Source organism: Alexandromys fortis, unplaced genomic scaffold, assembly GCF_014885135.2.
Source record: "Alexandromys fortis isolate MF-2015 unplaced genomic scaffold, M_Fortis_MF-2015_v1.1 scaffold_119, whole genome shotgun sequence".
Classification (NCBI taxonomy): Eukaryota; Metazoa; Chordata; class Mammalia; order Rodentia; family Cricetidae; genus Alexandromys; species Alexandromys fortis.
The window spans coordinates 5143310-5157014 of record NW_026067991.1 but is presented as its reverse complement, the minus strand read 5'-3'; the positions used below and the strand labels follow the sequence as shown (position 1 = coordinate 5157014).

The following is a 13705-nucleotide window of genomic DNA, read 5'->3' as shown; positions in this document are numbered from 1 at the left end:
AAAAAAAAAAAAAAAAAAAGGGTAGTATGATTTTTAAGTTGAAAGAGACCATTTATCCTAAGGTGATTAGAGTCTGTCTATAAATTAGTTAAAGTTTTGTTGTTCATTGGATATTTATCCTAGCTGTTTCTTGGTGGTGGTGGTGGTGGTGGTGGTGGTATTGATCTTTTTTCTCTTTAATTGGTTTGGATGATAAAAATCTCTCTGGGCTGGGAGAGAGGGGTTAACTTTTTCTCCATAGAAAACAGTTTTTATCTACTGATAAATAAAAACAGCCCTCTGACAACCTTTTAGGGCCTTGACAGCTGTGTTCTACATCTGTTTACTAGAAATCTATTTATTTGGTTTATTAGGAATCTCTGAATATATGTTTGTCTGAAAAAGGTTTTTAAGACAGGACTGTTGACCAAGGTTTCTGTCCCACCCAGTTCCTCAGTCATTCAGTCCCAAAGAAAACACACAGAGGTCTACATTGATTATAAACCTGGTTCATCTAGTAGCTCAGGTTTCTTATTAACTCTTATAACTGATATTAGCCCATAATTCTTGTCTATATTAGCCACGTGGCTTGGTACCTTTCTTCGGCGAGGCAGTCACATTTTGCTTGTTCTGTGTCTGGCTTTCTCTGTGTCTGGGTGACGACTGCAGACTGAAACTTTCCTCTTCCCAGAATTCCTATTGCCATGCCTCTACATCTTGCCTGGTTGCCATCACCCCACCTATACTTCCTGCCTGGCTACTGGCCAATCAGCATTTTATTAAAAATAATACAAGTGACAGGGTACAGACCATTGTCCCACAGCACAGGACCTTTGTGATATAACCCAATCTGCCCTCCAACTCACGATCCTTCTTTTTCTGCCTTCCTAAGTGTTAAGATTGTAGTTATGTGTCACTTGGTAAAATAAGTTTTAGCTTATTTTTTTTTTAGCTCATCACATCAGGATTTAACACATTGTTAAACTTTTATTTTTAGAAAGCTTTATATTGTTGTATTCTGTCATATGGGTATACTATAATTTATTTACTTAGTTGTCATTCTATATTGGATTTTTAGATTATTTTAAATTATTTGATTGTAAGGGTATCCATTTACATTTTTATCTGACTATATGATTATTTTCCTTGGGGTAAGGTTAAATTTTCTACTGAGCATAGTGGTGCACACCTGTAAACTCAGTATCTAGGAGGCTGAGTCAGGAGACCTGTTGTGGGTTTGATTCAGCCTGGGCTACATTGTGAGTTCCAGGTCAGCCAAGGCTGTGTAGCAAAACAAGTCTCTAAATCAGTCACCTGTAATTACTATTAATTCTTTTATTTTTGTAACAAATTTATTTTATTTTGAATTTATTCTGTGAGAATTTCATGCAAAATATTTTGACCATATTCTTTCCCTGCTTCTCTCCCTTTTCCTAGGTCCTCCTCCACTTCCTCACCCTCCCAACTTCATGTTCTCTGTCTCTCTTGTCAAGGGTTTCTCTGTGGATCCCTGACTGTCCTAGAACTTGATCTGTAGTTCAGGCTGGCCTTACATTCAGAGATCTGCCTGCCTCTGCCTCCTGAGTGTTGGGATTAATGGTGTGCACCATCACACTGAGTTTCTCAAAAGACAAAAGGCCCACTAAAACCAAAACAACATAAAAAAAAAAAACAAGGACTCCCATTTGTGTTCTTGAGCATGGGGCTTGCCTGGAGTGTGGTTGATAATATGCTCAGTGTCACCCCCATTGAAGATAACTAGATTAATCTTCTTCTACTAGCAACTATTGATTGCTGTTAGCTTCTTGGCTGGATTTTGTCTGGCTTGAGTTTGTGCACTTCTTGTGTATGCTATCACAGCCTTTTTGAGCTCCATATGTACATTTCCCTTGTTGCATCTGTTCCTTGAAGTCATCCTCCACCCCCATCCTCTCCTACATAGATCCCTGAGCTTTGAGGGAACAGGTAACAATGTGGGAAGTCCTTCTGTATATGTGTTGCCTTTATTGGTTAGTGAATAAAGAAGCTGCTTGGGCCTATGGCAGGCAGGGCAGAATAGAGCAAGGTGGGAATTCCAAGCAGAGATAGAGGAGAAAAGAAGGTGGAGTTGGAAAGACACCATGTAGCTATCTAAGGAGACAGACACTGGAGAACCTTACTGGTAAACCATGAGCCTCATGGTGATACATAAATTAATAGAAATGGATTAATTTAAGATATAAGAGTTAGCTAGAAATATGCCTAAGCTATTGGCTAGGGTTGTAATTAATATTGTTTCTGTGTAATTATTTCGGGTCTGGGTGACCAGGAATGAACAAGCAGTCTATGACTACAACAAATGGCTCCCATTTAGGTTTGAGTGCATCAAAGCTTCTCATTTTCTACACGTTGTCATTTACTCTAAGAAGCAGCTTCTCTGATGGGGGTTGAATGGTGCACTTTATGGGTATAGAGGTTGTTTTACTTCAGTATCCATTTAACAGAATAATAATAGTAGGTTTTCCCATAGGCCTCATGACCTATCTGTCTCAGGGTCTTGTCCTCATTAACACTGTCAGATAGGTTCCATTTCATGGAGTGGACCTTAAATTCAATTAAAAAAAGATTGATTACTTCCATAATATTCTGCCACTGTTGCCCCTCTTCTGGTCATAACCTGTAGGCAGATCATTATTAGAGTTTGCAAGATTCATAGCTAGGTGAAATTTTCTATTACCTTTCTCCAGTAGTCTTTATAGCACTTTCTAGCACTATGAACACTGACCAGTAGGGGTGAGCATGTGTGTGTCACAGTGTATGTGTGGAGGTCAAAGGATAACCTAAGGCAATGGTTCACAACCTGTGGGGATCAAAGAACCCGTTCACAGAGGTTGCCTAAGACCGCCAGAAAACACAGATATTACATTACAATTCATAACAATACCAAAATTACCGTTATGAAGTAGCAATGAAAATAATTTATGTTTGGGGTCACCATATGAGGAACTGTATTAAAGGGTCATAGCATTAGGAAGGTTGGAAATCACTGACTTAAGGTATTGGTTCTTGCATTCCCACCTTGAGACGGTCTCTTGTTCACTGCTGTATATACTAGGCTAGCTGGCTTCAGAGCTTCTGGGAACTCTTCTGTCTCCACCTCCCATTTACCTGTAGCAGCCCTCAGGGTTTATAGGTATTTACTCTTATAACCATGTCTTGATTTTTCATGTTTTCTGGAAGCCAAACTCATGTCATCAGATGGCTTGTCCTACAAGTATTACCCACTCAGCAATCTCCCCAGTGTGAAAACGTTATTTTCAAAAGCTTGTTTGGGGCCTGGCAAGATGGCTCAGTGGTTAAGAGCACTTGTTGTTCTTACAGAAGATCCCAGTACCCATGTAGCTGCTCACAACTATTTGTAACTCCAGTTCCAACATATCCAATGCCCTTTCTGTTTTCTAAGGGAACCAGACATGCACATAGTTCACATAACACATGTGTAGGCAAATATTCATATACATACTATATATATTTTTAAAAAGCTTGTTAAAGTAAAAGGTTGTTGAAATATATTGTATCATTATTTTTATTAATACTCTCATTACTACTAATTTAGGAAGTTTTGTAAAAGTACTATTATGACTAATTTAGAAAGTTTTATAAGTGTTTTGTTGGCCTTGATTTTTATTTTTCATTTTATTTTAGGTCTTCTGTGGATTGAAATGTCTATGATTTTATCTGCCTCCGTCATTCGTGTCAGAGATGGCCTGCCACTGTCTGCATCTACTGATTATGAGCAGGGCACAGGAGTGCAGGAATGCAGAAAGTACTTTAAGATGCTCTCCAGGAAACTTGCACAACTTCCTGATAGATGTACACTGAAAACTGGACGTTATAACATCAAGTAAGAATGTTATGGAAGTTTTTGTCATTAGTCACTTGCCTAGAGGTTGTTACTTTAATGAAATTTAAGTGGTTGCTATAGAAATACATGTTTTATTAACTCAGGAGAACTTGCAAGTCAACAGTCATATTCTGAATTTATACTAAGTAGAAGTCCTGATGCTTGCAACCTTTTTGCAGATTCTCTGGATTTGATTCTGGCTTTAGAAAACTTTATATTATTTTTGCACATAATGCTTCTTATAAATTGCCCACTAAGTATTAGAGTTCTTACGTGCTCAAGATTGTAGCAGGCAAATTGTATGGGAAAATGCTAATAAGTAAAGTTTTATCCTCTTGGAAGGGCAGCTTATCCATCTGTCTATCCTATAAGACTGGGTGATAGGATAGAGTGTGACTGTGGTGATTGAGTCCTCCAGGAAGAATGAGATTTGACCAGAAATTATAAAAATGAAAAGGAAGGCAGTTACATGAAGGGTTCTATGAATAAGGAGTAAGGCTGGAGCAACAGCTAGTGGAGAAGCCCTTTAATACATCTTAAAAGATAGAAGTAAAGCCAGTGGTGCTGAAGCATTGTGGGGAATTGGTCAAGTAGCAGAACTTGGGGTCAGAAAGATAGGATTGGGACAGGTCTTTTAGGGTTCTCTAGGCCATGATGAGTCTGTTACTTTATTAATCCTAATGCAATAGGAACTTATTGGAGAGTTTTATGCTGGAGAATTGTATGATGTGGTTTTAGCTCTGAGTAGGTTGTACTAGGCACTTTCAAGAGTGTAAGGGAGACTGTAGAAATAGAGTGATGGGTAGGAGAGACTGTTAGGAATGATGACTACAACCTGACTGGGTGATAATGAAGAGGAGTAGTTGGATTTGGGTTACATTTTGGGCCTAACACCCTTACATGGTCCTTATAGACTTTAAGAATGTGAAGGAAAAAGAAAAGAATCATATGTAGATTTTTGGCCTTAGAAACTGCATGTATAATGAGGCTAAAATTAGAAGACTAGAGAGGTTAATTGCATTTCATTGATAAAAGTTGTGTTTGGACATGTTAAATCTGAGATTCCCATTAGCCATTCAAGGGGCACAGTTGGCTGAATGTGTGATCCTGAAGCTTGTCCTGAAAGAGGACAAATGTGGGAGATTTAGATTTGGAAGTCAGTTTATGATTTGTAATTATGTGAAAACAAAGATCGCTTTGTACAGCATCCATATGAAACAATTAGAGATCAGTTAACTTGGGGGTCTGTGAAGCTAGTTTGAACATAGAAGGAAGCCAGATAATGACATGGTCCATGTAGGTAGGCTATATGAGCAAAGTCTTTTATTATTATTATTAAGATAAGACTCTATGTTTTGAAGAATTAAAATTCACCTAAAGCAGGACATCCAAGTTTAGGGAAGGGAGACAGAAGCAGCAGTATATGCTGCTGCATGGCATGCAGGTGTGCTAAGTTGTCTGGCGTGGTGCTAGGGGATGAAGATTTGTAGGTAGCTATGAGATAGGTTTGATACCTAGTGTGGGACCAAATCCTGGATTGCTCTGAAAGTTCAAACTGAGGGAAGTTATTTTAATACAGTAGGTTGTATGTAGGTTAGTGCTACAGGTTTGAAGGAAGAAAGTCACTTGGTTAAAAAACAAGCAAATAAAGGTGGGAAGTGGCTCATGTCTTCACTCTCTGCACTCAGGAAGCAGAGGCTAGCAGATCTATAAGTTTCAGGCCAGCCAGGACTACATAGTGAGGCTCTGTCTCACAAAACCAACCAACCAAACAAAAACCTAAGACCATAGAACATGGAGTAAAACAAAGTTTAAGAGAAATAGGCTCAGAGGTCAACTTGGTACTACAGAGTGAAGTAGGAAAATAAATGTACAAATGAGAAAGAAAAGCCTGCTGAGGTGGAATACTGGAGATGAAGCCGTAGAATCGAACAGCTCTTGGAGAAGGATTGTTTAGGATGTGAGGAGAGGAGATGAAGTCCCATGTAAGTTTTTTTTTTTTTTTTTTTTTTTTTTTTTTTTTTTTTTGAGGCAGGTTCTCACAGTGTAGTCCTGGTTAGCCTTGAACTCACTCTGTAGACCAGCTTGGCCTGGAACTCAGAGATCTGTCTGTTTCTGCTTTCCCAGTGCTGGGATTAAAGGTGCAGGCTTTTATGAGATCTTTCCAATTGAGACAATCTAGTGGAAGGGGTGATAGGGATTTTAGAACCATTTGCATAGATCCAGTTCAAAGTTTGAGGGCAGAAATGTCCCCTGAATTTAGAGAGGGCTGGAATAGAACTTTAGAGAATGTCCACAATTACTTGAATTACTTAAGAACTGTAAAATAATTGGATGTTACATTTAATTGGAGTTTTGAGGATTTAACCTATAAAATAACATATCGATGATTGTGGTTAAATTGTATCCAAAATGATGCTTTATTCTGCTTCTACTTAGAGGAAGACAAGGACTTGAAACATGAAGCATTTAGGTAGGAGGCCTTTATAGTGCCTGCTGTCACTCTCAGTTCCATTTGTTGTCAGGCAGTGGGATAAACATGTCAAAGTTACTGGAGATTGGCTTGAAGTATATGTTAACACTGGAAACTACCTGGTATTAAAAAATAAATCTTTTTTTTTTTTTTTTTTGTTTGTTTTTCGAGACAGGGTTTCTCTGTGGTTTTGGAGCCTGTCCCGGAGCTCTTGTAGACCAGGCTCGTCTCGAACTCACAGAGATCTGCCTGCCTCTGCCTCCCTAGTGCTGCGATTAAAGGCGTGCGTGCACCACCACCGCCCAACTATAGACAGTATCTTACTGTGTGCCTTAGCTGACTTTAAATTTGTGATGATCCTCCTGTTTCTGCCTCTTGAGTGCTAGAATTATAGGCTTAAACATTGTGCCTGGCAAAACAAAAATGACAGAGGTTAGGAATGGGATAAGTCAATAAGGGTCCAATCTGGCCTGATCCAAGAATATGGTTCAGATATATTTAAATGCATAAATTGCATAACTTTTATAACAAGGCATAAAAACATCTCTGCATGTTGTTTTTGTAGTCAAGCTTTTAAAAGGGGCTGGAGAAGAGAACTTTTAACTGTGGTTGCAGAGTAACATGTATTTTTCTCATTAATAGGTTCTGTTGGTTGGCTTCTAGACTGTTAGGGGTATTCACAGTATGTAGCAGCAAATTCAGTCTGATATAAGTTGGCAGTTTATTTGTATTACTTGACTTAACATTTTTTATGACCTTTTTTCCTCCCTGCTGTGAGTTAGATGAAACTTAAGGACTTAGTAGTAACATGGCACACAGCCTGAAGCTGCCACCAGGCTACCCCTTTTTGTCCTGGCTGCGCTAAATACTAAGTATCTCTTTCTGGCAAAGCCCAATTTACAGCCTGCTTGTTTTGAGTACCTCCTTTCCTATTACTAGTATATCATTTTCCTGATGACTTCCCTGTCTTCATAGGTTGCGTGTAGAACTTGTTCAACTGCTCTTCTTCACCATTTAAATATTAAATCCTTTAATTTAATATTTTATCTGTAACTGGATTGTAACTCCTTGAGGTAATTGTTCCACCACAGCCTAACCTATTTTAAATATTTATTTTTAATTGAATGTCTGTGTGTGTGGGGTGCTGCATACATGTGGATTTGTGCACATGTGAATGCAGGTACCCTTGGGAGTCCTGAAGAGGGGCCCAGATCCCTGGGGGTTGGAGTTTGAGGCTGTAATGAGCCACCCGAGGTGGGTGCTTGGAACAGAACTCAGACCCTCTGCAAGTAGTACATGCTCCTAATCATAGATCCACCTCTCCAACCCAGCCTAACCTATTTTAATTCTTCATCTTTTAGTATAATGCTTTTCATATCTGTATAGAAACTGAGTGTCAGAGTAACTAAGTTGTAAATGTCGGCTAAGCCACTTAGTTCCTCACATTGACGTCTAGTTGACTTGGCAGAGAAAGACTAGAGTTTGGAGGGGGAAATGTGAGAATAGTAAGGTTTAAAATTAAGAGAGCTCTTTTAATTTTTTCCCTCTCTGTATGGGGGAAACAATGGGTTTTCCGCGACTGCAGTGGCCTGAAGGCACTTTTTGCTGGTAAAGCACATTCCTCGGAGTACGGCTCACATTAGTGCAGTGTCTTGCACATGTCATAGCAGCAGCTAAAGCCAGAGGGGCCCTCGTTTGCTTTCTGTCTCTGTGATAAACACCATGATCAGAAACAACTTGAGGAGGGAAGGGTTATTTGCCTCACACTTACTGACACAGTCCGTTATTGGGGAAGGCAGGGCAGGAACTCCAGTAGGGGCAGAGTCAAGAACCAGAAGGAGCCCTGCTGACTGGCTTCTCTCAGGATCATGGTCAGCTGTCCTTTTTCATAGGACCAGGGTCCTCTGCTTAGGGGTGGCCAGTCTGATGAAGGCAGTTCCCCATTTAAGGTTCCCTCTTCCCTGGTGTGTCAAGTTGACAGTGACACTAGCTATGACAGATATTTTAGGAATTCACAGTGTTCCCAACCATGGAAATAAGTCTGTTTTCTCCAAAAGGGTTGTTTATCTTTGAAGAAACCTTACTGGTTGATCTTGTTGATTGAGCAGAGCAGGAAAGAGTGTGAGAGTAGCCATTTGTATAATTTTGCATTCCACAGTGATAGTATAGTAATTTTTAAGAAATTATTGTTTCATAAATTAAATGATGTACTTCCCTCGTGCTGTAACAAATATCTAATGAATAAACTTACTTTATTACTTTAAAAATGGCTACAGCAATCATTATGAAAATTAAATTGTGTCCTGTGAGGCCTTAACACTCTGTGGTTGACTTTGGAGTTAAAAAATCAGATTGTGTCTGTGAGATCTCTTTTAATTTTGAGACATTGATCTTATGAAAAGGCATATACCCTGTGGGGGCCAGTTTTCCTGCTGTGAATTTTAATGGAACAATGTAATTCATTGGTTCTTTCACTGGAGTTCATTTGAAGTCAGCCAGGCTGCAGGCCTTCTAAGCTCTCTCCTTGCCTGGAGATGCTGTCATTTTGTATTTGTCCCTAAACTACTTTCAACTAAAAATGCTGTTTTAGGCCTCCTGTCTGTTAGTTTCAGTCAGTAGCAGGACTTTCCTTTCACTCTTCGGTGCTATTTTCTGATGACAGGAGTTGTAGCCAGAACAGTAGCCTAGTTAGTTATTCACCACCTGCAATGGGCAGGCACTTTACTCAACGATACCACTGAACTCTGCAGTGGCTCTGAGCGCGCTTGGTTAGAGGAGAGCTTCTCCACCTTGGGCACAGTCTCACATCAGTTTAGACATACTATGCATGTTGAGTAAACTCGTGATCTGGCCTAGGAAGCAAATTATTATGGTTTCCATGGGAAAATAATATTCAGAACTCTGACAGTGTGATCATTTTGGGCTCCTTAAAATTCTCAGACTTCTTTATCTTTCTAAGTTGACATTGCTTGGTATACTCATTTTAGTAAAATTTTTGTGAAAGGTTCTATTTCAAAAGTACTATTTTTCTAATACTTAGCAACTTTAACAGAGAGTACGTGCTACTGGACACTTTTTCTGTACCCAGGAAAGCTATAAATAACTGGAGAATGTGGCTATGAAGGATAAGCAGAATTTCTCTGTGTGATGGCATAATTGAATTAAAATAATGAAAGAATGAAAATAGTATATGTAATATAAATTAATCATGACATTTAAAAATAATTTGCTGTATATTATTTAGCATGCTATGCTCTGTGTGTGTGTGTTGGTATATGTATGTTAAATCATTATTTTAAGTAAATCTTCGGTAATTGTATTGCAAATTCTTGACAGTGAAGGACCTTGTTTTTGATATTGAACATCTTATAGTAACATGTTAGACTACAGGTGTTCTGTGATCTGCTGAGAGGAACATCATTGCTTTTACTGTGTATTCATTTAGTGCAATAGACCAGAATTATTTTAATAAGTCAGTATTTAATTGGTTATACATAAAGCTTCTTTGACACATTGTATATTAAATTAGGTTTCAAGAAAAGTTTTATGTCCAAAGCCACTCATTTTGTTGAACTTTGTGAGCCACTTATGGTGGTATACACTAGAATTAGCTCTTTAACAAGGTGATTAGATGGGGCAGAACCCTTAGCTAGAAGTTGGACATCTTTCAGTCTCACTCAGGATACGCTTGAGTGATCCTCTACACCAGCGGGGAGACCAAAGATGTGTTGGAATTTGGATAAGTTTCTTGGCCAGAAGAAATGCAATGGTTAGAAATGCCAACTCCATTGGAATTCACGTCCAGAAACATAAAGGAATTACAACTTTTTTTTTGTTTTGTTTTTCAAGACAGGGTTTCTCTGTGTCGCTTTGGAGCCTGTCCTGGAACTCCCTCTGTAGACTAGGTTGGACTCGAACTCACTAGGTTGCCTGCCTGTTTCTGCCTTCTGAGTGCTGGTATTAAAGGTGTGTGCCACCACTGCCTGGCCAGGAATTACAACTTTTAAAAAAGATAAATGAAGGGAGATGGAGAGATGGCTTAGCAGGTGGCTCACCACCATCCATAACTCCAGTTCCAGGGGATCCGATGCCTTCTTCTGACCTCTTTGGGCACCAGATACACACATGATGCATATACATATGTGCAGGCAAAACACTCACACATGATAAATAAAATCTTTAAAAAAAAATTAGCAGGAGGCTGGAGAGATGGCTCAGAGGTTAAGAGCACTAGCTGCTCTTCCAGAGGTCCTGAGTTCAATTCCCAGCAACCATATGAAGGCTCACAACCTTCTGTAATGAGATCTGGTGCCTTCTTCTGCTGTGCAGGTGTACATGTATACACTGTATACATAATAAATAAATCTTTTTCAAAAATTGCCAAGGCATGGTCACATATGCTTATCCCGGTATCAGGAGGCTAAGGCTAGAAGGTCTTGAATACGTGTCTATCTTGGGTTACAAAAGAATTTCAAAGTTTTGTCTCAAAAAACAAAGCGAGAGCTGGGCTGGGCATGGTGGCATGTGCAGGGGCTGGGGTGGGAAGAGTCAGTGGTAGGTGGATCTCTGTGAGTTGAGGCCAGCTTGCTTGGTCTACATAATGAGTTCCAGACAGCAAGGGCTAAGGGGTAGGGGTAGGGGTTGGGTTGGACATTGAGTAAAGTAGGAAGGAAAGTAGTAATTAAAAAATTATACTCATTAGGGGCTGGAGAGATAGCACTTACTACACTGTCATGAGGACCAGAGTTTGGATCCCAGCACCTACATTATAAGCCAGGCATCCCCCAAATACCCGTAACTCCAAACAAATCTGAGGGAAATGAGTCCCTTCTCTGGCCTCTGTGTGTAGGCATGCACACCTGAAATGTGTACACATGTGAACATAGAGACACATACATACACAAATAAATCTTTAAAAAATTATATTGAATATTCTGAGGGTCTAGCTGAAGCTCTAGGTTTGATCCTCAGCACCACATAAACCAGGTACTCAAAGAAGTAGAGGCAGGAAGATCAAAAGTTCTCAGCTACATAAGAGTTTAAGGATATCCTGGAAATAGGACAACCTGTCTAAAAACAACAAAACAAAAAACCCATTGTGATTAAATTAGAGAAAAGAGACTATGTCCATTGGCAGTACAAACATGCATATGTAAAAATAATGATAAAGGGAGCGGAGGCATCACTACACATTTAGGAAGCCATCTGTGGATACTCACTGCAGAGTACCACATCTTCACTGTTACGTTCAGTGACCTCTGCGAACACCCTTAGCTTCAGGATATACTGAAGATAAATTGAACTGAAACAGCAGCGACTGGAAGAGTAGGTGAAATAGTATTCTTTTCTATGTTTTAGTCATTGAGATTTTACTTTGTGTAGACACTACTGGACTGTAAGCAAATGAGTGATACCCATTTGGTATTTCTTTATTTGTTCAGTTATTGAACACCTATTATGTACTAGATCCTACTATTCTAGGAGCTAAGAGTACAGTAGTGGGCAATACAGAAACCATCCATGTTCTCATTGAGTACAGTTGTTAAAAAGGCATCACAGAATGCAAATATGTAAATGTATGCCACGGACCGGCTCAGGGGAGCCACTCAGACCGTGGGAGAAGCAGGGTCTTGGTAACAGGAAGGCACAAGTTCGGCGAATGACAGACAGACGCAACACACAAGAGAGTGGTTGGAATCTGCTGCGATTTTACTGAATCCATGTTTTCATTATATAGTATTCAAACAAAGAACAAATCAGAAGGTCATGTATCATTAGTTGGCACAGTATGAAATCTTCTTTTAGTCACATCAGCAATGTTTAAGAAAAGTATATTATCAGGAACAGGTGTTAGACATAAAGCATCCTTAGAAGAGGAAATCTTGTCCTTGGGACTGTAAACCTCAGGCAAGTGGTTTCATCTTATGAACAGAAAGTTTCTGTCTCATGAGCGCTGTCATGGCGCTTCCTCGTCCTGACCCTTTATTTCATCTAGTGACCAAATATACCTAATCAGTTCTCTGCACCTGTTGAACTATGCTTTTTAGTACCTTCTTATGCAGCAGACACCATGGAGGTTGGGATCTAGCAAGCCTATCCATAAAGTTGAAAGTATAATATAACAGTCTTTGTCCATCAACATTAACCCATCTATTCCCTTGCTCATCATACACCCTGTGTATGACAAAGGTTCTGCTGTAGTCTTATACATTCCCATACTGTGCTTTCCTATCCCAGAGCTGTTTCTGAAGAGAACGATCCTTGTCTTGTATATATAAAAGAGATTGTGCAAAGCTCATATCCCGCATAGCCAGCTAATCGAGAAACCCGTCTATGCCTCTGCTGTGGCTAATACCAGGCTGTCTGCCATTGACCTCCAGGAAGCCTAGTCCCATGGGACACATAGCTCCCGTCCGGCATAATGACATATGTCATGTTACACAGACAACACTGGAGTTGGTGTGGCAAATGTACACTTGCAACTTGAGCTAGTTCATGATTAATAGCAGCTGCTGTTTTATAACCACAAGGGTGAGATCACTTAGATCAGTGGTTCTCAACCTTCCTCATTGTTAATACAGTTAATACAGTTCCTCATGTTGTGGTGACCCCAACCATAAAATTATTTTTGTTACTAGTTCATAACTGTAATTTTACAGCTGTTATGAATTGTAGTATAAATATCTGGTATATAGGATATGTGATATGTAACCTCCAAAGGGGTCACAATCCACAGATCAGATTGAGAATCACTTCTGTAGATCATGCACTTTTCAAAGGCCTTTAAGAACAGATAGGTGGGGCTGGAGAGATGGCTCAGAGGTTAAGAGCATTGCCTGCTCTTCCAAAGGGTCTGAGTTCAATTCCCAGCAAACCACATGGTGGCTCACAACCATCTGTAATGGGGTCTGGTGCCCTCTTCTGGCCTGCAGGCATACACACAGACAGAATATCGTATACATAATATATTTAAAAAAAGAACAGATAGGTGAGTGGGCTTTAGCCAGGTCAGGATTGGTGTACATGGAGAGTGGAAAAGACAGTATTCTGGAAGCTTCTTGGGGTGGGAGTGACGGGGCTGGGAGTATGTTGGCACACTTGAAGCTCTAAAACAGGCCTCTGTGGGATGCAGAGAAGAAGATGAAGTGGAAAAATTGGAAGGCTTTCCTGGCATGGGGATATACATATTATACAACTTCCAGATCACTAAATCTCATTGTTCTTCATGTAGTTGAAGAAAAACAAAACAAAACAGATTGATCTGTGGCTGAGAAAAAAGTGAAAAAAGATTAAAATCTATACAACATGCAAGTTGGTGTGTTGTAAAAAGATTATAGGCTCTGGAATAAGCTGTTTATCTCAGCTCTTGG

General features: G+C 39.6%; 1 protein-coding gene across 2 annotated transcripts in view; it reads left to right on the top strand.

The window, feature by feature from the left end:
• The window catches only part of Sec22a (SEC22 homolog A, vesicle trafficking protein), a 67939-nt gene that overhangs the window by 4216 nt on the left and 50018 nt on the right, over positions 1-13705 (top strand). For both annotated transcript variants that reach the window (XM_050159708.1, XM_050159709.1), the window contains exon 2: positions 3664-3862. In XM_050159708.1, coding sequence (XP_050015665.1) covers positions 3681-3862 — 182 coding nt within the window. In that variant the 5' untranslated portion in view covers positions 3664-3680. The remainder of the gene's footprint in view (positions 1-3663; positions 3863-13705) is intronic.